The 24,577-nt window shown below is 48.0% G+C and overlaps 1 protein-coding gene across 9 annotated transcripts in view; it reads left to right on the forward strand.

Annotated features, from left to right (window-relative positions):
- SYT17 (synaptotagmin 17) overlaps positions 1-19,418 on the forward strand; it is a 77,677-nt gene extending 58,259 nt beyond the window's left edge. For all 9 annotated transcript variants that reach the window (XM_073899446.1, XM_073899448.1, XM_025855649.2 and 6 more), the window contains one exon: positions 18,051-19,418. In XM_073899446.1, coding sequence (XP_073755547.1) covers positions 18,051-18,247 — 197 coding nt within the window. In that variant the 3' untranslated portion in view covers positions 18,248-19,418. The remainder of the gene's footprint in view (positions 1-18,050) is intronic.
- The last annotated feature ends 5,159 nt before the right edge of the window (positions 19,419-24,577 follow it).

Raw genomic sequence — 24,577 nt, forward strand, 5'->3', positions numbered from 1 at the left:
CTTCTCCCTCTGACCCTCCCCCCTCTTGTGCTCTCTTTCTCTCTCTCTCTCTCAAATAAATAAAAAATAAAATATTTTAAAAATATATTAAAAAAAAATCAGCCCAGGAAAGAGACACACAGGGCAGAGTCCAGAAGGGGTCCGGATGTGGGGCTTCCTGTCATTTTGTCCCCATGGAGTCATGGATGGTGTTACCACCTCTTGCTCACTACGTGTGCAGTAGGCACACAAGGGGAGCTCACTGAGCCTGTGGTGTCCAGAGTTTTTAACGGGGCTTGATCCCGTACTCTCTGGGAGCTGACCATCAGCCTCCAGCACCTCCTGGAGGTCCAGCTAATACCTCTAGGCATTGGTTTCTCTAGGGGACCCCAAAGCTGTCACCGTAAATCACATTGTCCGTGGTTAGAGCCCTTAGGCGAACAAAGACACCTCTGCTGGATATACCACGAGCCTGGAGATCACCTCCTAGGAGCCAAGGGCATAGACCAAGATCTCTCTTTGGATAAGATGAGTCCTTCGCTACGCAGGAAGTAGCTAGTCACTGATGGCAAGTCATCCAGCTGGTGAGTGGTTGGGCCAGGCTTCCAACCCAAGCTCTTTGGTTCCAAAGTCTTCCTCACTCTTAACCTCTACACTCTGATGAGCATATGCATCTCCTGGGGATCTTGTCAAAATGTGGATTCTGAGTCAGTAAGTCTGGGAGAGACCTGAGCGTCTGTATTTCTAATAAGCTCTGGGTAACACTGATGCTGGAGTCTGAAGACTACACTTTGAATAGCAAGAAGACACTTCATCTCTTCTCCCGTGTTACCCCAATATGTCCAGAGCACAGAAGGCAGTGTGAGTTTGGAAAAATAGCACAGGGCAGGTTGAGTAGAGCCTGTAGGATTAGAAGCTATAAAATTTTTTTTTCCCCTAAGTGCATTGAAAAGCCTTTGGAGGGTTTTGACCAGGGAAGTGCTATGATCATGTTTTAAAGTATCCCTCCACCTGTTGAATGAAGAATAAAAGCATTGTCAGGAAACAAGAGGGGGAGCCAGGAGACCATCTGGGAGGCTGCAGCGCTGGTCTAAGGGAGAGGGGATGGTGGCTTGGACCAGGAAGGTGGCAGAACGGTTTCAAAGAAGTAACTCAGGGATACAATGTAAGAGGTACAGTCAACAGAAAGTGCTCATGGATTAGATGTAAAGGACAATGCTCTATGGTGGCAAGCTACTTAACTCCTCTGAATGAAGATTTCCTCATCTGTAGATTTCAGCCCCCCAACTCCTAGGGTGTTGTGGGGACAAAAGGAAATGATGGACGTAATGTGCTTAGCACAGCGCTTGGCCCTTAGTGAGGACTCGGTGGGTTATGGCCTCGAACCTGGATGTGGGCCGAGGTGGAACTCCAGCCAAGCAGTCAGGAGGTGGGAGCAGACCCCTGCCACGCCGGGGCTCTCCTGGCAGAGCGCAGAGCCCGCAGCGGCACCCCTGCCTCATCTTTCCTCCAGAGAGCTCCTCAAGCTGCCAAAGTCCATCCACCCAGGCGGTAAAACTTGGCTGGATCTTAAGCGTTCATTTTGGGCTCCGGTGGCAGCCTTTAAAGACCAGGCCAGCTGCCAGGGTTCCTGGGGAGTTTTACTTCATTTGCATGGTTGTTTAATGATTTCGGTGCCTTTAGATGGAGCCTCACTCCAGGCACGTCCCCATGGGGGAAGGCTTCAGGGGGCTGGGGGTCTATCCAACCACACGTGTCCCTGCAGAGCCCTAGCTAGGGGTGGGAAAGGGGAGCCAGGGAAGGTCAGGTTCAGCTTTGCCTTGGGCCACCATGTTGGCAAGAAGCAGCTGGGCTCAGCAGCCAAGGCCAGTACCTGGTGGCTGCAAGATGAAGGCTGGCACATGGAAGAGATCAGAAACCCAAGAATATCCTTTCCAGACAGCCCTTCTGTCCCTTGCCTTCTCTTGACTGCTCCAACCCAGAGCTGCCAGTCAGTGGGAGAAGGCTTAAACCTTTGAAAGGCTAGGGACTGTGGGGCATGGACTGAGTGTCATTTCTCTCCCTACATCTCAGGGAAACCTTGGGAAAATAACTTTGGCTTAAAAGTCCGAGAACCAGGTCCAAAAGAGCTTGGTTGCTGAATCATCTCAAGCAGGACCGTTTCATCTCATTGAGCCTGCATTTTCTGTCTGTTGGACGCATTTAAGATCTACCTTGAGGTGGCTCATTCTGTCTCTAACAATGACAAAACAACAATGACAAACAGACTCATACGCAGCACTTCCTATATGCCAGGTGCTGCGCCAAGGGTTTCGCGTGAATTAACTCACTGAGTCCTCATAGCAGCACTATGATGTAGGAAGTACCATCGTTTTCTGATTGGGGAAACTGAGGCCGTGCTAGGAGAAGTAGCATGCCCCAGGTCCCGGGGTCAGGATTCAAAGTCAGGTGGTCTGGGTCCAGAGTCTAGGCTCTCAGTCATTGAGTTACACAGCCTCGAATATTTATCAAGCCCCTACTTTGTTGAAGTGCTGTGCCTAGTTGCTGGAGAAATAGCAGAAAGGCAGAAATAATTAATCCTTTCCTGATGCTGGCATGCTAGTTGGGGTGAGACAAATCAACACCTAAATAATAACAGAGTACGGTGACAGGGGCTGGAGCATCACTTTAAACTGGGTAATACAAGCTGAGAAAGAGCCGGCTGTGCAAAGATCGGGGAGAGGAACGTTCTAGGCAGAGGAATTGGCAAGTGCAAAGGCCCTGGGGCCAGAATGAGCAAGAAGGTGAAAGTGGCAGGAACATAGTTAATGAGGAGAGTGAATTACACATGAGGTCAGAGCAATAAAGTAGGGGTCATGGTAAGCTCAGATGACAAGTATCTATTGAACACCTGTGTGCCAAAGCCTGTTAGGCACTGGGGAAACTAGTGAGCATGACAGATGTGGCTTCTGCTTTCACAAAGGAGTGAGACGATATGTGTGCGGGGATACTTAGCACATAGCAGATGCTCAGTGGGTGTAATTTTCTCTTTCCCTGTGTGTAAGTTGATGTGAAAACTGCTCCCCTGGGTTTCTGCCCAGCCCCCCAACCCCCACACTAAAGCAGGATGTAGTTGGCTTATAATGGCAATCATTTCTAGAGACGGTCTTAGGCGAGGGCATTATTCGCCCACAAGCGGGTGGGTGAAGAATAAGCAGAGTGGGCAGGGGGGTCAGCCTTTGCTTTCTGTGTGGTGCCCCACACTGACCAGGGGAGGCAGGGTCTTTGGGGCTTAACTCAAGGCCACTCTCTTTGTGATCCTGAATTACAGAGCAGGCCCAGGAAGAGTCTGGGCCATAGTTCTCATTATGTGTTTGCTTTTAGGTTTTTTAAGATTTTTTTTTTTAGGGGAAACTGGGTGGCTCAGTCGGTTAAGCGTCTGCCTTTGGCTCAGGTCATGATCCCGGGGTCCTGGGATCAAGCCCCACATCGGGCTCCCTGTTCAGTGGGGAGTCTGCTTCTCCCTCTCCCTCTGCCTGCCACTCTGCCTACTTGTGCTATCACTCTGTCAAATAAATAAAGAAAATCTTTAAAAAAGTGGTTTGGTTTTTTTTAGATTTTTATTCATTTATTTGAGAGAGAGTGCAAGAGAGAGAGAGAGAGAGAGAGCACAAGTGGGGTGAGCAGCAGAGGGAGAAGGCTCCCCACTGAGCAAGGAGCCCAATACAGGACTCGATCCCAGGACCCTGGGATTATGACCTGAGCTGAAGGCAGACACTTAACTGACTGAGCCACCCAGGCGCCCCTGCTTTTTAGGTTTTATTCTGCTTAATTTTATTGAGGCTGGAAAAGCAAAAGAAAGACAGCCTATGGACGATTCGTGGGTGGGATCCTCTTCCTTTCTTGTTCAAGGTCACCTTGGCCTCTCAGTGGTGTCTTTGGTAAGGAGGGGCCAGGACACTTAGGAGATGCATGGACAACTGTGTGATAAAGTAAGGGTCCCCAGCCTTACTACAAGAAGTTTCCCTAAAGCCTCAGTATGTCCCTAAGGCATTTGAGGACTGGGGCAAATCATTCTTTCCCAGGTTATTGAGTGTGACTCAGAAAAAAAGGCACAGAAGGGGTAATGGGAAGGGCAGGAATTTGGTGGTAGCTCTTCTTCCCACTCGTAATTAAGAGGCAACCTTCGTTAGGCTTAGTAAGTTCCAGGCACAGTCCCAAGGACTCTCTCAGTGGATCCTCACAACAACTAAACGAGGGAGGTACCAGTGTTATGCCCATTTTACAGAGGATGAAACTGAAGCTCAGGTGACTTGCTAAAAGTTCCTGTGTTAGCTGACGTCAAGGAAGGCTGCTGGAGTAGACCAGCCGTCCTGGTTTCTAGTTTACCGGAGTGGAAGCCGATCTCTTGCTCGCACACCGGTGTTTGTGAGGCCTTTCACTAGTGGCCTTCCATGCAGGGATTCAGCGACCCGGGCCCCTTCTGTTTTGTGGCTCTGCCATCTTCTTGGGCCTTGGAGGGTTTCACCTGCAGCTGGTGGTTACAGGAGAGAGAGAGGGGGGCACAGAGAGAGAGGATTTTGTGGGAAGTTTTTATAAGCCAGTTCTGGAAGTTACGAGTATCACCCCACTCCCACTCCGACCCTCTCGGCTACAACTCGCTGCAGGGGAGGCTGGGACTGTAGTCCAGCTGCTTGTCCAGGAAGAATAGGCTTTGGTGAGCTCACAGCCATCTCTGCCATAAGTACCCAAGGGGGCAAATAGAAACTGGCCTGGGTCCCAAACAAACTTGCTTCTCCGCTGCCTCCCCAACCACCTGCTGCCCCTGAGTTCACCGTGAGCGTCAGCCTGGGGGGATCCCACATCACCAAATCCCACCTCACCGAATCCCAGGCTTGGGGACTTCCACCTAATAAGAGCGGTCCTCTTAGTGAATTCATCACATAACCTTTTGGCTCCCAAGTGCTGGGCAGCTACTGACGTACAAAAGTAATTAGACCCGTGGTTCTCGGCTGGGCTGATGTCCCCCAGCGGACGTTGGGCGGTATCCGGAAGCGTTCGTGGTTGTCACAACTCCAGGGGTGCTGTTGGCATCTAGTGGGTGGAGGTCAGGGATGCTGCTCACATCCCACAGTGCGTGGACCAGCTCCCGGTGGCAACCACCCTGAGCTCGAGCAGTGGGTTCTGCTGGTCTCGGAGTTCGCGGGGCGGCGGGGGGTGGGGGCGGAGCCTCTGTGAAGGGCTCAGAACCAGTTTGCTCCAGTCGTGCGCCCGTTGGAGGCATGTTTATTCTCCCGATGGCATTTAAACCTCTCTGCACTTCTTGTGGTTTTTCTTTGGCTGCCTGAGCGTAAAGAATTCAGGGGCAGAAACCCGAGTGCATTTGTGCTCATCTGTGCAGATTTTTCAAATGGCTTCCCTGCTTCCATAAAAATTTGGGCAGACAGAAGCATCCTGCTCGGCACACGAGCCCCTCTCCCAGGTGGTGTGACCTGGACAGATGGACTGCAGCCTGGCTCCGCAGGAGAGGGGGTGGGGAGCCCTCTCAGGAAGAGGAGCAGAGTGTTTTTAAATCTGGTCTCTGCTCCTCCCCACCTTGTGGCTTATGGGTGCCTGTCACCTGCATGGGGTGACACAAAGGGTTTACAAGGGAAAAGGGGTTCTGGTGGCTTTTCAGTGTTGTTATGATAAGGAATATATATTTATATACATATATACATATATAGTGCAACTGTATAGGAGAGTAGAATAAAAAGTAAAAATCCCTAATTCTCCATACTTAAAGGTAATTAGTCCTCACAAGCCTTCTTTCTAGGAATATATACACTGCTGTGTATGTGACTGTGTGCGTGTATGTATGTGTATATGGGGGCAGATGTACACGAGTGCATGTGGTATCTCCATCCGCTATTGTTAGTATCCAGAATAGATATGCTTTTCTGCGACTTGGTCTTTTCACATAATAGATCTTGGATATTTTTCCATACTAGCATGTTTTATATATATGCATGCAAGCCAGGCACTGTGGATACAATAGTGACCAAATTAGACAAAAATCCCGGTTTCGTCAGATGACTACTTGAATGTGGGAAGACAGGTAGTAAACAAAGCAAGTAACCATATGAGGGCCATGTAGCGATGAAGTTCAGTGCTAAGGAGGAGACAGAAGGAAGGAAAGAGAGTAGTGAGGGATGGGGGGAGGGTTGTGGTTTTTTCCAAGGTGGCCAGGGCAGGCCTCATGGAGAAGGTGACGTTTAAGCCAAGATGGGAAGGAGGTCGGAGATGGACCACGTGGATATGAATGGGGGGAGAGCATTGCAGCCAAAAAGAATACCAAGTGCAAAAGCTCTTACATGGAAGGGAGAGAGAGCCAGGAGATCAGTGTGGCTGACGTGGAATGCAGATTTCCCCTAATTATTTTTAATGACCGCATGATATTTCATTAAGTCCAGGAGTTGAAGAATTTATTTAATTAGTCCCCTGTTGGTAACATTGGGATTCATTCCAGGGGTTTTTTTAGCAGTTAGGAACATTATTGGGGTGGGTACCCTCAACATGTCTCCGCAGATGTGTCCAAAAGTACCGTGAGCTAAAAACCCAGCAGTGGGCTTGCTCCGCCGAAGCATATATGTTTGTCCATTTGGATAGCTATTGTCAAAATGTGCAGTCCGGGGACGCCTGGGTGGCTCAGTTGGTTAAGTGTCTGACTCGATTTCGGCTCAGGTCATGATCTCAGGGTCCTGGGATCAAGCCCCACATCAAGCTTCCTGTGCAGCGGGGAGTCTGCTTGTCTCCTTCTCCTCCCGCCCCTCCCCCTGCTCTGTCTCTAAAATAAATAAATAAATAAATAAATTTTTAAAATTTGCATTCCAGAAAAAAAGAAAGTGGCAAAATTTTTACTCTTTTGTGTCTTCTTGCAGTATGCAATTGAAACAAATGACTTTGACAAATGCTTTTATGCCTTTGTGGCCCACGGAGGCCCCAACTCCTGCCCCCCCCCCAAAGGATTCTGGTAAGGCTGAAATAAGCAAGCTTTGAAAATTATGAAGTGCTGAACAACTATGAGGTGATATTTTTTTACCTTTAAAAAGCATTTTGATTTTTCATTCTGTATTATATAATATTTCAAATATATGGGGAAAAAAATCACAGGCAGTCATGGACCCCCCACCCAGATCTGTCTCAGATTAGTTTTTCATTTCTCAGTTGGCATAGGTAAAGCAGTTCCACATTGGTCACTGGCTTCAAAAACCCAGGGTGTGCAATTATTTCATTTTGAAAGGAAATGAGTGAAAATGTGATAAATGGACTTGATCAAGATGTAAAACTTTTGCTCTTTGAAAGACATAGTTAAGAAAATAAAAGAGTAAGGCACACCCCAGAGGAATTTTTTGCAAAACCTATCCAACAAAGAGCCTGTATCCAGAATATATAAAGAACTCCAGGAACTCAGTAACAAGATCGCTATGAAAGTAAAAGAGTTGAGTTTCTGTGTTTGTTTTTTATGATCTCAACATTTTTTGGACAACCTTTAAAAAAAATTGGAAGACTTATTCAGTCAACACCTGTATTCCCACCACCTAGATTTTGCAATGAATATTTTGCTGTTTGCTTTACCACACATCTATCTATCCCTCTATTTATCTCAGTTCATTTTTTTTTCATGCATTTCGAGATCAGTTGCAAACATTAGTCCCATTTGTTTGTTTTTTAAAGTTGACTTTTTGTTGATGTTTAGCATACAGAAAATCATTACATAGGCATGATTGATGAAACCATTGGCTATTGGTGATTCAGTCAGTCTCCTGCCCCTCTCCTCTCTCTGGAGGCTGGGAGGTTGGGATGAACTGAAAGATCCGACCCTCTAATCATGCTTTGGTCTTCCTGGCAGCCAGCCCCCATCCTGAAACTATCTGGAGACCTCTGCCACCAGCCATCTCATTAGTAGACCAGAAGACACTCGTCACTTGAAGATTCCAAGGGTCTTGGAAGCTCTTGGGTCATGAACCCGGGACAAAGACCAAATATTGTAACACAAAATGCTCTTATCACCGCTATTACTTAGGAAATGACAAGGGTTTTAGGAGCTCTGTGTCAGGAAGTAGGGGCAGAGACTAAATATATTTTTATTAGGTCATTTCCATGGCTATTCATTTGCGCATAGTCTGTGGCTTCCTTCTGCTAGGATGGCAGAGGAGTTGGGACAGAGACTATCGGGGGCCTTTGAAGCCTAAAGTCTTTACTGTCTGGCTCTTTATGGTAAAAGTCTGCCTACCCTTGCACTAAAGTAACACCTCCCGGCACTCTTATTCATCTTATTTTTATATTTTTTTAAGATTTTATTTATTTGAGAGAGAGAAAGTGCACGAACAGGGGCAAAGGGCAGAGGGAGAGGGAGCAGCAGGGTCCCCGCCAAGCAGGGAGCCCGATGCGGGACTCCATTCCAGGACGCTGGGATCATGACCTGAGCCGAAGACAGACGCTTAACGGACTGAGCCACCCAGGCGCCCCTATTCATTTTATCATTTGCTTTACTCTCTGTTATCTTGTATTTACTTGCCCAGGGAAGAATTGACAGATCTGACTGGGAACCTGGTGAGTTTTCATCTGAAGGTCCACTGTCTTCTGGATGGGATTAAGGTGTTAAAGATCTCCCAGCCCTCCTCTTCTCTCTGGGGACCTACCCGCCCACAACAGAGAGGGAGCATTCTCTGCAGCTCCTTCAGTGAGCCTGCTGGTCAGGCTTGCCCCTGCCAAGACGAGGCCTGCACTGTGTTTGGTCAGAGAAGTTTAATTCCAGGAGAGCAAATAGTAGGGTCTGGCCCCTTTCTATAATCTAGCTAAGCTACCAGTCCAACTGATACTTTGTTCTGCATCTAGCACAGCGTACCTAACCTGACCCCATGAGAATCCCCTGGGGAGCATGTGAAAAACACTGGCATCTAGTCCCCCACCCCGCAGACCCATCAACAGCATTTCTTGGGCTGAGGTCCGGGCACTAGGATTTTTTTAAAAGCCTTCCAAGGGATTCACATGTTTATGATATTTCTCCTTTGTTTCCCCAATTGTTTCTCAATTATTTCAGACGACAGGGGGAAGATTTGGTTAATTATCCCCCTGAAGCATCTAACAGGTGTCTTGCAACTAGCTCTGAAGCCGGTTTGTAGTGAACATTTCCCCCAGAGCAATGCCAGCATGTCTAAGACATGTGTACAAGGATGATCCTCTTTCAGATATATAAATTTTGGTTCTTCATGTAAAAACAAGCACATTACGTTATCGTCACACTTTTAAATGCTTCCTCCTAGACGGTGTGATTCAGACCTGAAAGTGATGCTTCAACCCATATGTCATCTTTATAAACGCAGGCTCCACATGGCTCAGTTTCCACACAGAGGAGTAAAGAAATGGTCCAGCAGTGGTCCAAAGGAATTTCAAAAGGAATTTTAATCTTTTTTTTTTTAAGATTCATTTTATTTATTTTCTTTAGAGGAGGGGGGTGGGAGGGGCAGAGGGAGAGGGAGAGAGAGTGTCAGGCAGACTCCGCACTGAATGTGGGGTGCAATTCAGGGCTTGATCTCATGACCCTGAAGTCACGACCGGAGCCAAAGCCAAGAGTCAGATGCTTAGCCAACTGTGCCACCCAGGCACCCCAAAAGGAATTTCAGTCTTGACTACTGTGTCTTGAGGAAGGAGGAAGAGACCTAATCCGTAAGCCATGGAGATAGTCCTCAGAGACCTCTACCTCCACTCCCCAGTTTCTGGTGGTGGATTAATGAAGGGAAACCCCAGGTCATATGCTTTTCCCTTAAGGCAGTGTTTCTCAGCCTCAGTGCCTGTGGACATTTTGGGCCAGTAGATCCTTTATTTTGAGGTTGTCCTGAGTATGGTAGGGTGTTTAGCAGCATCTCCTCTCCAGTGATGACCATCCAAATGTCTCCTAACGTTGGCAAATTTGGGGACCAAAATGGGCCCAGCTGAGAACAACTGCATTGAAGGAATTGAACAACTCACTTTCTTTTTTTTTTAAGATTTTCTTTATTTATTTGAGAGAGACAGATGGCAACAGAGATAGCATGAGCGGGAAGGAGAGGGAGAAGCAGGCTCCCCACGGAGCAGGGAGCCCGATGCGGGGCTCGATCCCAGGATCCTGGCATCATGACTTGAGCCGCTTAACCAGCTGAGCCACCCAGGCGCCCCAAACAACTCACTTTAAGCCAGTATTTCCTATAGACCTGGCCAAAAGGGGCCTCTACTCTAGACCTTGTGCTTTCAGTGGGGTGAGAGGTCAGAAGGCAAGCCCAAGGAGTCAAGGTAACGTCCAGGCCCTCCTCAGGAAAGCAGGCCATGATGGTGGTGTGTGACCTCTAGACCCAAGAGGTAATGATAAACTTACCTTGTAAATAGACATGTGGATACAATCATTTAGTGTAACCAAGAATCCATAGAATGGGGGCTGACACCCGATAAGCACTATATAAGTGTTAGGTGCCAGTATTATATTTTTCATATCAATAGTCTGGAGACATAAGACGGCTTCCTTGTTTGCTGCCCACCTGCAGAAGAGGCCATTCAGATGTTGGAGGCAAACCTGACCCCCCTGGGCCCTACAGAGATGATGGGACAGGCTCCAACATGGCACCTTCGTGAGGGGACTCTTGATGCCTCTTGCCCTACAGGCCAGCTTGAGGGCCTCACTCCCCTTCAAACACGCATGCATGCAGTGTATTTCTGCTCCAGATCTTGTTTTTGTCATGTAGCAGGGTCAGTGGAAGGGGAAATGGGTGAGACTTTTCTGAGACAAGAGAAGGAAAAGCGTTACTGGGCTGAGTGTCCATCCTGCTGTGCCACATGCCGGCCCTGTGACCTTGGGCGCTCAACCTCCGAGCCCCTGTGAGCCTCTCATTCTCCATCTGCCACAGGGTATAAGTAGTGCCTCCCCTAACAGGACTGTGGTGTGGACTGAGTCAAAAAATGGATATAAACTACTTCTCTCAGTGCTTAGCATACAGGACGCAGGATTTGGTATTGCTGTGGGGTTTTTTTCCTTTTTTTTTAGAGAGTGAGAGTGAGCGTGCACATGTGTGTGTACTTGTGGGGGGGGTGGGGGTGGCGGGGGAGGGGCAGGGAGAGAGGGAAAGAGAGAATCTAAAGCAGACTCTGCGCCCAGTGCAGAGCCCAGTCTCACAACCCTGAGATCATGACCTGGCGCCGAAATCAAGAGTCGGACCCTTAACCGACTGAGCCAACCAGGCGCCCTGGTATTGCTGATTTTTAATTACAATAATCCTGTTATCTAAACTGTCATTTTGACCATTGGAAGGAAAAACATCCGAGCAGCTGCTATGAATCACAAAATGAAACCTCACTCTTAAGTCGTGGTTGAAACTTCTTAGAACCAAAGAAATGTTAGAGTTGAAGACGGCCTTAAAACCTACATAAACCCACCCATTGTATGAATGGGAAAACGGGGTCCCAGGCAAAGGATATGATCTACCTTGTTTTGAAGAAACACCTGAAACAGCTTCTAGTTTTCAGAGAGAAGAAGAAAAAAAGAGGGAATGCTATAGGTCGAGGAAGTTTTGCGAAAGCGGAGGAGAGAATGGGTACCACCTTTGTTGGGATGTGTCACAGCTGGCCTCTGGAGAGCGGGGGACAGGGAGACTGCTTGGGGGTGTCTCTGAGGGTTGGGATAACTCCTGAACATCCAGACAAAGTGCGGGGATCCCTCCACGCTGAGGAATGAGGGAGGACTGGGAAACAGCCCGGGATGGGTTTTGCTGGCTTCGTGCATTTTTTTTTTTTTTTTTTTTATAGAAATGTGGGAATAGTGCAACTCAGTACCAAAGAGGTAGACTGGGGGGCCTGTGATGAGGTGGGGTTCTGACCATGACCTGGGGCACCCCTGCACTGTGCTATCAGCCTCGAAGCTGCTTGTGGGGGTATCACCTTGGAACCAAGCATGCAAAGTGGGGAGCTGTCGAGATTTTTTTTTTTTTTTTCCTTTTAATTTGCAGTGTTTATGACACCCACATGCTAAGTCATCCAGCTTCCCTTCCAGACCGGCTGCCTTGGCAAACTAAATTAGCAACCCAAAGAGTTTAGCTCTTGCGGGGAAGAACAGATTCATTTTCACAGCAAATATCAACATGTGAAAGCCTCAGCTTTGTCCCTGACTCACTCAGGGCACCTAGGTTTTGACTGGAGCAGTGAGCGATCTCCCTGTACCTCCCTGGGCCTCTGTCCCCCCAGCTGTAAAATGGGCCAGTGAGAGCAACTGTCTCAGAGCAGTGGTTCTCCAGGGACAAGGGTTAGATCATGCTCCTAGGGGATGTACGGCGATGTCTGGAGATACCTTTGGGTTGTCACAACTGGGGAGGGGACAGCTAGTGGCATCTTCCAGAGATGCTCCTCAACATCTTACACTGCTCAGAACAGCCCGGCCACACAGAATGATCTGGCTCCAAAGCGTCAGTAGTGCTCAAGGTGAGAAACCTGACTCTAGAGGGTTGATACGGAGATTTAGCAAGTTAATCCACATGATGTGCTTAGCCCTGGGCCATACGTATCGTAGGTGCTTAATAAAGCTGTTACTCTCCACGCTTCTTCCAAGCCTGGTCCCTGAGCCTCTCATCATGCTTTGGTTTTGCCAAAGGGGTTTTGCTCACCTAACTTGTCATGGTGATTGGTGTCACAGAAGCAGACAGATATGTTGGTAATATTTTAGAGATAAGTCGAGCCTAAAATTCCAGAAAGTGGAATATGCCAGGTATACCCATGCCCTGTCTGAGGGTGGAATTGGACTTTGGTGGCTTGCCTGTCTGCACAGGGGGCCATCCTCTGAGACTGTCGCATCAGGGTGCTTGAGATTTGTTAAGGCTACGGAGAGAACACGGTGTGACCAGTAACAGAGCGCCTTGCTGGGCAAGGTGGTTGCCCTACTCTGTAACCCTTGGGGGGAGGGGCACTAAAGGGCTTTTGTGTGAGTAAATCTTCCACTGACTGCATCCCCTCCCCTTTGATGTTAAAAAAGTCTTCAGGTTTTTTACTGTGTTTGGTAGAGAACTTGTCACACTCCCTTTGACCCATTAACCGGAACCCTGAGCTTTCTGACGGATTCAGTCATGACAATAAAAATAAATGATCATACAGTTGAATATACCTTTGGCTCTGTGAAGGGGTACAGGGTTGTTTGCCCCTTTACTAAATGACCACATTCTGTGTACTTTTTGAAAGTTCTTGGGTGCTTGGGTGGCACAGTCTGCTAAGTGTTTCACTTTTTGATTTTGGCTCAGGTCATATTCTCAGGGTCGCGAGATCGAGCCGCACCCCGGGCTCCGCACTCAGCACAGAGTCTGCTTGAGATTCTCTCTCTCCCTCTTCCTCTGACCCTCCCCCTGCCCTCTCTAAATAAATAAATAAACTCTTAAAAAAAGAGAAAGTTCTTATATCTGCTGGTAGTTGCAATCCACTAAATTAAGTTACTGTAGATGGGGGCACGTGGGTGGCTCAGTTGGTTAAGCGTCTGACTTCGGCTCAGGTCATGATCCCAGGGTGCTGGGGTTGAGCCCCACGTCAGACTCCCCATGCCTGGCTCCCCAACTCAGCAGGGAGTCTGCTTGTCCTTCTCCCTCTGCCCCTCCCCCCACTTGTGCTCACTCTCTCTCTCAAATAAAATCTTGGGGAAAAAATTTAAAAATTACTGCAGGTGGGGAAATCAGATGACCAAGTTTATTCAGAGTATGTCTAAATCCATGAAGAGTAAATAGGTTCTTAGAGAAAGTGTGAGGAGCCCTCTCCATGGGTTTTGTGCACAAATTCTGAATCTTTTCTGACTGTTGCTACTCTCCAGATTGTACCGGCCGTTGGGAAGCCGCTTCCGGACGACGAGGGTACACGGTCCAGTAATACACTAGGGACTCGCAGTAGAATGAGCCCCCCGTAACAACCAGGAGGGATATTTGGGGATGCCTCACGACAAAATTTCTAATTGTGATTGTTTCTAAGGGGGAGGAAAGTGGGGATCTAGTTATGCAGAATTGGCTTCCTCTGCAGGGTATTTGCTGCAAATAATTCAAGTTGTATCACCAGCTAGCTCAGTGACTTGGTTTCCTTATCTGTAAAATGGAGAGCTGCGGGTATCTGGCCCTCTGTCTCTGAGCCCCTTTCTGGATTCTATAGATATCCAGTCTTAATTCCCCATTTCTCCAACAACATGCTCCCTAGAATTTACAGTGATAGCAAATCTTGATATTCTCCCAGGCAGCTTTTATCATAGAAGTCATTAGTTTTCTTCAGCTCTGGCTTTGTTATAACTTGCATTTTAAATGTTCGATTTTTAAAAGACTGTTAAGATTGCCGTAACTTTACCAAGTGATTTGCAGGTGTCAGAGCCTGCCAGTTAACTCAGATGGCCATAGCAGTGACTGCTTTCCATCGAAAAGGCTGAATCACTTAGGAGCGCCTACCTTGCAAGGGCCAAGTGATTCACCACGCCAAGGAACTTTGCAAACTGGGAAAGGGAGCATAGGGTATTAGACTTCCTTTTAGTCTTCTTTGCCTTCTGGCGATTTAGTTGTGGATTCTCTAATGGCAACTTTGTTTTGTTTTTTTTCTTTTTTTTTTTAAGATTTTATTTATTTGACAGAGAGCAGGAGAGCACAAGCAGGGGGAGCAGCATAGGGAGAGGGAGAAGCAGTCTCCCTGCTGAGCAGGGAGCCTGACATGGGGCTCGATCCCAGGACTCTGGGATCAAGACCTGAGCCGAAGGCAGTTGCTTAACCGACTGAGCCACCCAGGGGCCCCTGTTTTCTTTCCAAAACAATATGTACTGTAAGAAGTGCAAACCATACTTACATAATACCGAACACAGAAAGTTCCCTGTCCCCCCCGCGCCCCCAGAGAGAGCCACTCTTAACAGTTTGATGAAATTCCTCCAGATTGTTTTCTATTCTATATATTAACATTTTTTTTAACAAAAATGAGATTGTGTTTACATATACTATTTTGCAACTTGCTTTTGTCTCCTAGCAATATGTCTCGGAGATGTTTCAATTTTATATATATAGGTCTATCTCATTTTACAGCAACGTTGGTTTCCATGACATTATTACATCAGAAATGATTTAATTAGTCTCCGCCAGTCTTTGTCTGGCTGCTCCCCAAAGCTGATCCTAAGACAATGACTTGGGTTCAGATAGGCTACTAAGGAGGTGACGACAGGAAGTACTGATAAGAGAGTGGAAAAGGGAGGCAAGCCAATCGGGGATATTTGATGAGTGGGTAACTGCAGCTTGGAAGATCCCCAAGACCTTCAAGTTCAGTGATTCGCTGGAAGGACTCACAGACTTAGCAAAGCTATTATACTCATGGTTACAGTTTATTACAGAAAAAGGAAACAGACCAAAATCAGCAAAGGAAAGAAGCACACAGGGCAGAGTCCAGGCAAGAACAGATACGAGTTCCAGTTTCCCAGTGGATTTTTAAGGACAGCACTTCATTGTCCCAGGAATGATGTGGGGAGATACACTCGAAAGGGTGCCAGCCAGAAAAGTTCACGCAAGCCCTGGTGTCTGGGATATTGATCAGGCGATCGGTCCCGTATGCATCCAAGCGGCTGACCCTAGTCTCCAGCCCCTGCAGAGGTCAAACTGCTATTAATAAGAGTGGCCCAAGGACTCGACCATAAGTCATAGTTAGCATAGACTGGCGTGGCCCCGGCAGAGGGCTCTGGGTGCTTGAGAGCTGGGGGTAGCCTCTAGAGTGGGCTGGGGAGGTAGACAGGGCACCACAGCCTCAGGTACACTTCTTCACGGACATTTTTTGTTATTTACATTTTTCATTCTCACAATGTTCTAGAGCAGGAGTTGGCAAACTTTTCTATAAAGGACCAGATAGGAAATAGTTTCAGCTTTGTGGGCCACACAGTCTCTTTTGCAACTATTCAGCTCTGCTTCTGTAGTGCACTAGCAGTCATAGACATTGTGTAAACAAATGGGTTTGACCGGGTTCCAATAAAACTTTATTTACAAAACACAGGTGGCAGGCCCGATTTGGCTTAGAGGCTCTACTAACCCAGGTATTATCCAATATCCTTGTATGTATATCTTTGTCCATTTGTGCAGATAATTCTATGGGATAAATTCCTAGAAATAGAATTGCTGGATCACAAGTTAACATTTTTTGGGGCACCTGGGTGGCTCAGTCGTTAAGCGTCTGCCTTCGGCTCAGGTCATGGTCCCGGGGTCCTGGGATCGAGCCCCGCGTCGGGCTCCCTGCTCCGTGGGGAGCCTGCTTCTCCCTCCCTGTCTTCCTCTGCCTGCCATTCTCCCTGCTTGTGCTCTCTCTCTGTCCCTCTCTCTGACAAATAAATAAATAAAATCTTTAAAAAAAAAAAAACAAACAAACTTCAAATGTCTCAGAGAGCTCCTTAGTAGTGTCCTTTATTAAGCAAAGATTCCTGTTCTAATTTTTCCCTTCTAGAAGGGATCTTCACGTAAACAAGGTCCCCCTGTGTGTACTGAACACTTTGCCAAGTTACAAAAAATATACAGGGTCCAATTTTTGTCCACATGGCTGACAGGTACTAGACACTGGAGTGGTATTGGACTTAGCTTGTACAGGCTAGCCTTGTTCACCCTGGGTCTTTTTGGTATTTAGACCGTGGATGGGGTTTTGTTTTTGTTTTTCCACTTTTCTTTTTCTCTTCCCGTTTCGCCCCCCCTCCCCCCCAATTTTTATCATTTAGAATTCTTGATGTGAACCCCACAGGGGAGAACAGAGGCTCATTAGCATTCAAGTTCTGTTTTTGGCTGCATATTTTAGCTGGTTTATTTGATAATCGGCATCCCTCCTGGGATCCAGCCCGCTTTTGCTCGGCTCATGCTGGGTGAATTTGTGATATTTCCCATTCTGCAGTCCTTCATTTATAACCCAGACGCAGCCTGCTTTCCCGTTTGTGAGATGACATGCCCGGACTACCCACACACAGATAAAGAATTAGGCAGAACTTGGCTGGGAAGATAAATCAAGCTAACCATCTCATTAGGCTTGAAAGACACAAATTAAGCTTGCATTGGAATTAACAGAGAAGCCTTCCAAAGAGACACGCAGTACAACAAGGGGTAGAAGAAATTGCCATGGCCATTTCTCTCAGGAAGCTTGCCTCCATTGCCTGGAACAGAGGAAACATAAAGCCTCTTTTATAAAAGCTCCACAGACAGAAATTTGGGATCAAAATAGCAGTATAACCTTCACTGAGTGCTTATCTAGGTACTGTGTGCTGAGACATTACACACATTATCTCCTCAAAACCTCACAGTGACAGATGAGGTAAAGCACTATCAAGATTCCTCTTTAACCTAGGAGGAAACTGAGTCTCAGAGAGATTCCTTCCCTTGTCTCAGGGTCCGAGAGCTAGCCTAATGGTCACCGAGGATGTCTGACCCATGGCCCATGGCTTAACCTAGTGGCTGTTCTCCAGCATGAACTGGCCTTTCAGGGGACATTGGGCCCTGTCTGGAGACATTTTGGATTGTGACAGCTGGTGAGGGTGGTGCTCTTGGCATCGAGTGCATAGAAGCCAGGGGTGCTGCTCAACATCCTGCACAGGACAGCCCCCATGACAAAGAACATCAACAATACTGCCATTGAGAAACCCCGGGTTAACTACTCAACCAGACTTCAGTGATGGCTGACTGTCCCCCTAGAACTACCCACCTATAGTGCTCTGTACACAGCGTGGCAGGGCAATGGCTGTGAGTTTAAAGTTGCGTATTATAGGGGACGCAGCTATGTGGCAGAAGGACCAGCCAGTGCGGAAGCCAGGAGGCAGGAACCTGCCTGGCATGGTGAGGAACAGCCGGCCACCTGGTATACCTGGAGTGAAGGGACTCACGGGCGGATGAGATGAGGGAAGTCGGGCGTTCTTACCATTAAAAGAAACAGATGATGTCCTAAAAGCAAGGAGCCCATGTCTGCAGTTGAGGAACGTGTAGACTAACAACAACCTCTGTCTTGTTCCCACCTCCCTGTTCCGTTTCTCTCCTTCCTCTGACCTCCTCCCCGCCGCCCTCGCCCCTCTGGCTCCCTAGTGTTTGGCCACAACATGAAGAGCAGCAACGACTTCATCGGAAGGATTGTCATTGGCCAGTACTCTTCAGGCCCCTCCGAATCCAACCACTGGCGGCGAATGCTCAACACTCACCGCACGGCCGTAGAGCAGTGGCACAGCCTGAGGTCTCGGGCCGAGTGTGACCGTGTGTCTCCTGCCTCGCTGGAGGTGACCTGAGAGCTGTGGGAAAAGCAGCTTTCATTTGTTTAAAAAAAAAAAAAGGAAGAAAATTTAAGGCAGAAGGAAAACATGTCACATGCCTATTACATCCACACAACACACACACACACACACACTCTCTCAAATACACACACACACACTAAATCCTCTCAGAACTGAGAGGAAGCTGACTATTGAACACAAGATGGTTGCCCTCAATGAGCAAAGCCTGAGAACTTTCTAGAAACCCCATCTGTATGTCACGAGCTGAGTGGGCTCTGCTGTGAGACTTTTTGGCAGTGCTTGCTCCTGTTGATACCCTTACCCCTAAATGCACTTTCAACCCTCAGGCCAGAGAAGGGGCCTCCCCAAGGGTGCCAGCCTCCATCGAGATGAAATTCTCCAAGAGCTTGGCCAGTGTGTGGGAGGCCCGACCCCCACACCCAAAAGGCACACCTGCTGATTGGGTGGCTTTCTGAATGGGCTGCTGTTCCCTGGGGGGTTCTTCAGACCTGATACATTCCCCCCAAAAATGTAAGTACCTTGTCTTCTCTTTAGTGGACGTGATAGATTAGACTATTTGGAGAAGCCAGATGGCCTCAAAAAATATTCCAGTGTAAGAAACTTCCCTGGCTTAACTGAATTTGTCCTTGTGTTAGCTTATTCCTAAGGACCCCCTGTGGGGAATGTTTTCGTGTGTGCCCTCACAGGTGAACACGTGTGTGTCCCTGTGTGTCCTCCTGGCGAGCAAGGTGGTCGGCAGGACCTCAGTCCTGAGCACTCCCTTCTCTCTGCCCCTCCCAGTGAAATTTCACCCCGTGTCCTCCTGTCTGTCACGGCCCCACCTTCAGTAACAGCATGTGCGTATGTCAAGTAAATAGAATATGATAGAGCAAAAGTAACCTTTTTTGACGATTCATGGTGATTGTGGCACACGGAAGACTTGCAAAGGACGGTTACCTGGATTAAAATGGCCACCGTGCTCCCGTCCAAGAGGACTCCTTCCTTGTCATACTCTGAGCATCTTTCTGTGTTTGTGTGTGAACCAAAGTCATTTTTCTCATGCTAAGGAATTAGTGTAGTTAGGATAGATCTCTCCCTGTTGGATGCTTCTGTATCTTTCCCACAGCCTCTTGTCTGGCATAATGGGGAGCTATTTATTGAAATTAAAGATTATTTATTTGTGCCATGCATTTGAGTTATCTTTTTCTTCACGAACATGGGGCATGAGGAGTGCAAGGTGTTTCGGTCACCGCTGCTGTGTAACAAACCATCCCAATGACTCAGACCCCTGACGTGGCAGGGAGGTCAAAGGGGAAGGCAGGAGGGCGAGGTTAGGTTAAGTTTCTCAAGAGAAAAAAAGAGACTACAAAATGAATTCCTTATCATCGTTGTACAGAAGAGGATAAACGCATGAGAGAACGGGGGCGCCGGGGTGGCTCAGTCGCTTAAGCGTCTGCCTTCGGCTCGGGTCCTGGTCCCAGGGTCCTGGGATCGAGCCCCACATCGGGCTCCCTGCTCGGCGAGGAGCCTGCTTCTCCCCCTTCCCTCTGCTCCTTCCCCTGCTGTCTCTTTCTCCCTCTCAACTAAATAAATAGAATCTCTAAAAAACAAAAAACCATGAGAGAACAAAGAGCATGAGGAAGACCAGAACATAGCAGGCGTTGGGCACTAGAGAGGAGGGACTACCGGTGACTGAGCCCATGGGCTTTGGAGCCGAAGAAACCATGGTTCAAATCATGGACTCACCTCTCTCTAATTGTGTATCCTTGCACAAGCCATATGACTTCTCTGAGCTATGGTCTCCTCATTATCTTAGTTAGGTGTACCTCAAAAGCAGACCTTGAGGCAAGGACTTGGGTGCTGCTTGTTTACTGGGAAGGGGACCCCAGGAAGCATTAAATGGAAGAACAAGTCAGAGAAAGGAGAAAAACAGATGAAGGCTGCCTTGACTAGCACTGTGGGCAGCTGGGGCGCAGTCATGCTGGGGACCCTGGAGAATACACTTGACAATGATCATGATGGGGAAGCTGGGGTATTTTAACTCCCGACGCTTATCCCTCAGGGCCTGAGGGTTGCCCCTGGAGACGTGAAATGTTTGGCACTTTAGGACTGTCCTGTGTGGGCTGAGCAAGCTTCAGTAGCACCAAGAAATCCCCAGGCAGAGAATGGGGTGGTGGGTGGGGGGCCACGTTCTCGGCCAAGTGTGAGATCTGCATGCGCTGCAGCCACAGGGAAAGTCAGAGGGCCTGAGAGCGCGCTCTGAGGTGGAGCATCCCCAGCATCCGCCTCCCTCATCAGTAATAACAAGAGGGCTGACTGAGCACCATGGGAAATGCCAAACATCTCACGTAGTCCTCATGCGGAAACCCACACGGAAAATGTTCTTATTTCCCTTTTGCAAAGGAGGAAGCCAGGGCTTAATGAGATTAAGTGGCCGGTAAGTGATAGAGTAGGATACCAGCTTGGGCCTGCCGGACTCGAGAGCCTGTTACGGGCTGGATTGTGGCCCCCTCAAAAAAGATGGCAGCCTGACCCCCAGTACCTCAGAGTGTGACCTCTTTGGAGATCGGGTCTTTACAGAGGTAGTCAAGTTGAAGTGAGGCCATTGACTGGGCCCTAATCCAGTATGACCAGTGTCCTTATAAAAAAAGCGGGGGGGGCAGAGATTAGGACCCAGAGACAGAAACACACAGAAGGAATATGATGGGCAGAGACACAGAAGGTTGTAGATCCATCCCTCACAGCCCTCAGAAGGAGCCAACCCTGCAGACACCTTGATTTTGGACTTCTGACCTCCAGAACTGTGAGACCATGAATTTCTGCCATTTGGAGGTTGTGGTGAACTATGCTGGCTGGACAATCCTGTCTGAAAATAGGGCGACTCTTGTTAGCCCGCACGGTTCATTTGAGGATTAGCCTGGATAATGGCCGCACCGTCTCTACATGCGGTACATGCAGACTGTTCCTGCGAGGCACACATCAGGCCATGTTTGCTGGTTGGCCAGAGGGGACAGTTGCAGGATGGTTGTCAGAGCTGTCCACGTCTCTAAGGAGAGAGTTTGTCAGGAGACTAGGGAAGTGTGTTGAAAGGTGAAGGAATGACTTGGTTTCTATAGAAACTTGGGCTCAGTGTGCCCTGTCGTGGGCTACCCATTAGCATCCTGCTCCTCCTCCTCAGCTGTAAGATGGGAAAGGAGAGTCACCGGCCACCTACGTACCCTCTTTGGAGTGTGGGGACCCAAGTTCAAAGGGAGGAGGTGGGGTAGGAAAGTTTGAAAGCCGAGTGTGTTTTCCCACAGCCAGTCCTTGAGTCCTCTCGTCTCTTGAGATTCCAGAGCCCCTCAGGATTTCAGTCCACCCCCGGGAGTTGACAGAAGCTATGACCTCTGCCAGCCCAGCTCAGACATGCTGAGTCCCAGGGCGCCAGGAACAGCTGTTTGGAGCTCTGATATTTCACTTTCAAAACGCTGGGAATCACGGCAGGGGAAGAAAGAAGGACTCCTTTCCTTTCTGAGTGGCCTGTCTGCCACTGTCACTGAGCTACCTGCCCTTTCCATGTTCAAAAAGACCATTGAAAATAACTCAGGGATTGGGGCACCTGGCTGGCTCAGCTGGTACAGCGTGCGACTCTTGATCTCGGGGTTGTAAGTTCAAGCCCCGTGTTGGATGTAGAGATTACTGAAAAAATAAAATCTTAGGGGCGCCCAGGTGGCTCCATCAGTTAGGTGTCCGACTCTTGATTTTGGCTCAGGTCATGCTCTTGGGGTGGTGGGATTAAGCCCCGCATCAGGCTCTGTGCTCAGTGGGGAGTGTGCTTGAAGATTCTCTCCCTCTGTCCTCCTCCCATCCCCGTGCACACACACGCTCGCTCGCTCTCTCATAAATCTCTTTAGAAAATAAAGTCTTAAAAAAATAAATAACTCAGGAATGATCATCACTACGTAAAAACTAAAATTAATGCCTAGAAAAAAACTGACAGCATCACCCTCAAAGTTGGCCAGGGTTATCCTTTGGGAGGTGGTTTTACTGCTCAACCATATACCTTCCCGTGTGGTATTTTTGAAGGTTGCATCATGATCTAATGGTAGCTAACGTATATTAAGCAATTACCGTGTCAAGCACTGTTCTAAGCACTTGTATGAGGCAAGAACTGATTTGTTCCCATTTTGCAGATGAGGAAACTGAGGCTTACGGGATTACATAACAGTATGTGGTCCTACTGCAGCAGGTGCCTGAAGGGGAAAGCCATGAAATGAACTCGCCTCCACTGTCCCTTTTATAACGGTGGTGAGGGCGCAGGGGACTTTGTTTTACTGGTAAATAAACAGCATTTTTTTAAAAGCTAAGAAACTAACGGAGGTGATTAGATGATAGAGGAGAGGTGGGAGAGGAGAGGAGGGGAGAGGAGGTGGTCTGAATCCCCAGACCACCATGAGCACAGGGTGTGTGGAGGTGTATCTGGGAGTGGGAGGGCGGGTGAGGCCATCACACCATAATACCACTTTAGGAAGGCAGAGAATGTATATACTATGTTACAAAGAGACCTCTGCAACCTCCAAATGGCAGATTGATTTGTTAAGTAAGGAAATTACCTACTTTCTGGTCAGTAAACTTGAGGTCTAACGCAGGGGTTGGCCAACTCGGGCCCGTGGACCAAATCCAGCCTGCTGCTTATTTTTGTAAATGAAGTTTTACTGGAAGCCAGCCAGGTCCATTCCTATAGTCTGTGGCAGAGTTGAGTAGTTGTGACTGAGTCCGTGTGGCCAGCAAAGCCTAAAATACTTGCTATCTGGCTCTACAGAAGTTTAAGTTACAATAAAGTAGGATGAACGAATGAGTCTGGAGAGCTAATGCACGGCATAATGAATACAGGACTGGACTGAATGCTGAAATTTGCAAAGAGAGTAGATTTCAGGTGCTCTCATCACCAAAAAGAATGTAACCATGTGAGGAGATGCTACCTTAATCAGTGTGACTGTAGGAGCATTTCACTGTGCACGTTGAATGCACTATTGAATCATCAGGTTGCATACTTTAGATTTATACAATTTTTATTTAAAAATAGAATTAAAAAAAAAAAAGTTTGCCTACCCCTGCCTAGAACAATGCTTCACAAACTGTAACGTACACACAACCCCTTGATTCTGATTCGGGGGGTCTGGTGTGGGGCCTGAAATTCTGCCTTTTTGAACAAGCTCCCAGGAGACACCAATGCATGGGATTGGGCGTATAACGAACACTCCACTTGTTTCCATCCAGAGACGGGGCATGAACCCATTTACCAAAACTTTCAGCCATCATCTATTGACACATTATCAACACAGATCATTTAGTTCATTTGCCAAATCAAAGGATCCTCCACTTTTCAAAAGAATTTCCAGTGGCATCTGTCGGACCACCCTCCTCCCCACCTGGAGGATTCCCACTCGGAGGGTGCTTGATTTCTGTGACAGCAGGGGCCCCCGAAATGCATTGCACCAGATGATGGAGAGTGGGGAGAAAAGATGCAAATTTTATATTTATGTTTTATATCAACCTTCAAAAAATATATATGTCAGTTTGGGGGAGGGGTATTTTATAACAGACCTGATCTATTAGTACAGTAAGTCATCGATGCACAACACGGACATAATAAATGTATGTCATTCCTAAATAAATATACATGTGCGCTCTGGGGTGTGCACCAGCCCAGCGTTTTGAGGAACCGGTAGACGTGGGGCATGAGGAGGAAACTGGGCCTGAGCTGTGTTTGTATCCTGAGTCTGGCCTCGGCAGGCTCTCCACCCGGTGCCCACAGAGCAACGCAGTTAGACCTCGAAGGCATGGCAGCAGGTGTGCCAGAGAGCAAGTGAGTGCCTGGGACAGGTTCAAGTCCTCCCTGTGGGTGCCAGCCACACAGAGTGTCAGAGAACCCGATGGAGCATTTCAGGAGAGCAAGCGGGGGAGGGAAGGGAGTATGCAGGGTCTCCTGCCAGGAGAAGGCTTGCACTGGATCCACGATAATGGTAGCAAAATTTGCTATCCTTTATTGAACACCTACTATTTGCCAGCATCTATGCTGAGTCTTAGAAACAAATGATTTCACTGAATCTTTGCGAGGTAGGTACTCTTGGTGTCCCCTATTTTATTAAGGAGGAAACTGAGGCCTCAGAAAGGCAGAGTGACTTGCCTGACAACACATGAAGCAGGGGAGAGAAAGACTCCGATTTTCGCAGATACTAATTCATAAGTGCAGTGACCTTCCCAATGAAACACCAGTGGATTTGAACACATTTATGTTAAGTTGGAGCAAACCACACACGAGACCTGTGCACGAATGATAATGTTTGCTTCTCTTCGTTGAGC

Source organism: Callorhinus ursinus, unplaced genomic scaffold (assembly GCF_003265705.2).
Source record: "Callorhinus ursinus isolate GAN/ISIS: 27379988/994484 unplaced genomic scaffold, GSC_fseal_2.0 scaffold13, whole genome shotgun sequence".
NCBI lineage: Eukaryota > Metazoa > Chordata > Mammalia > Carnivora > Otariidae > Callorhinus > Callorhinus ursinus.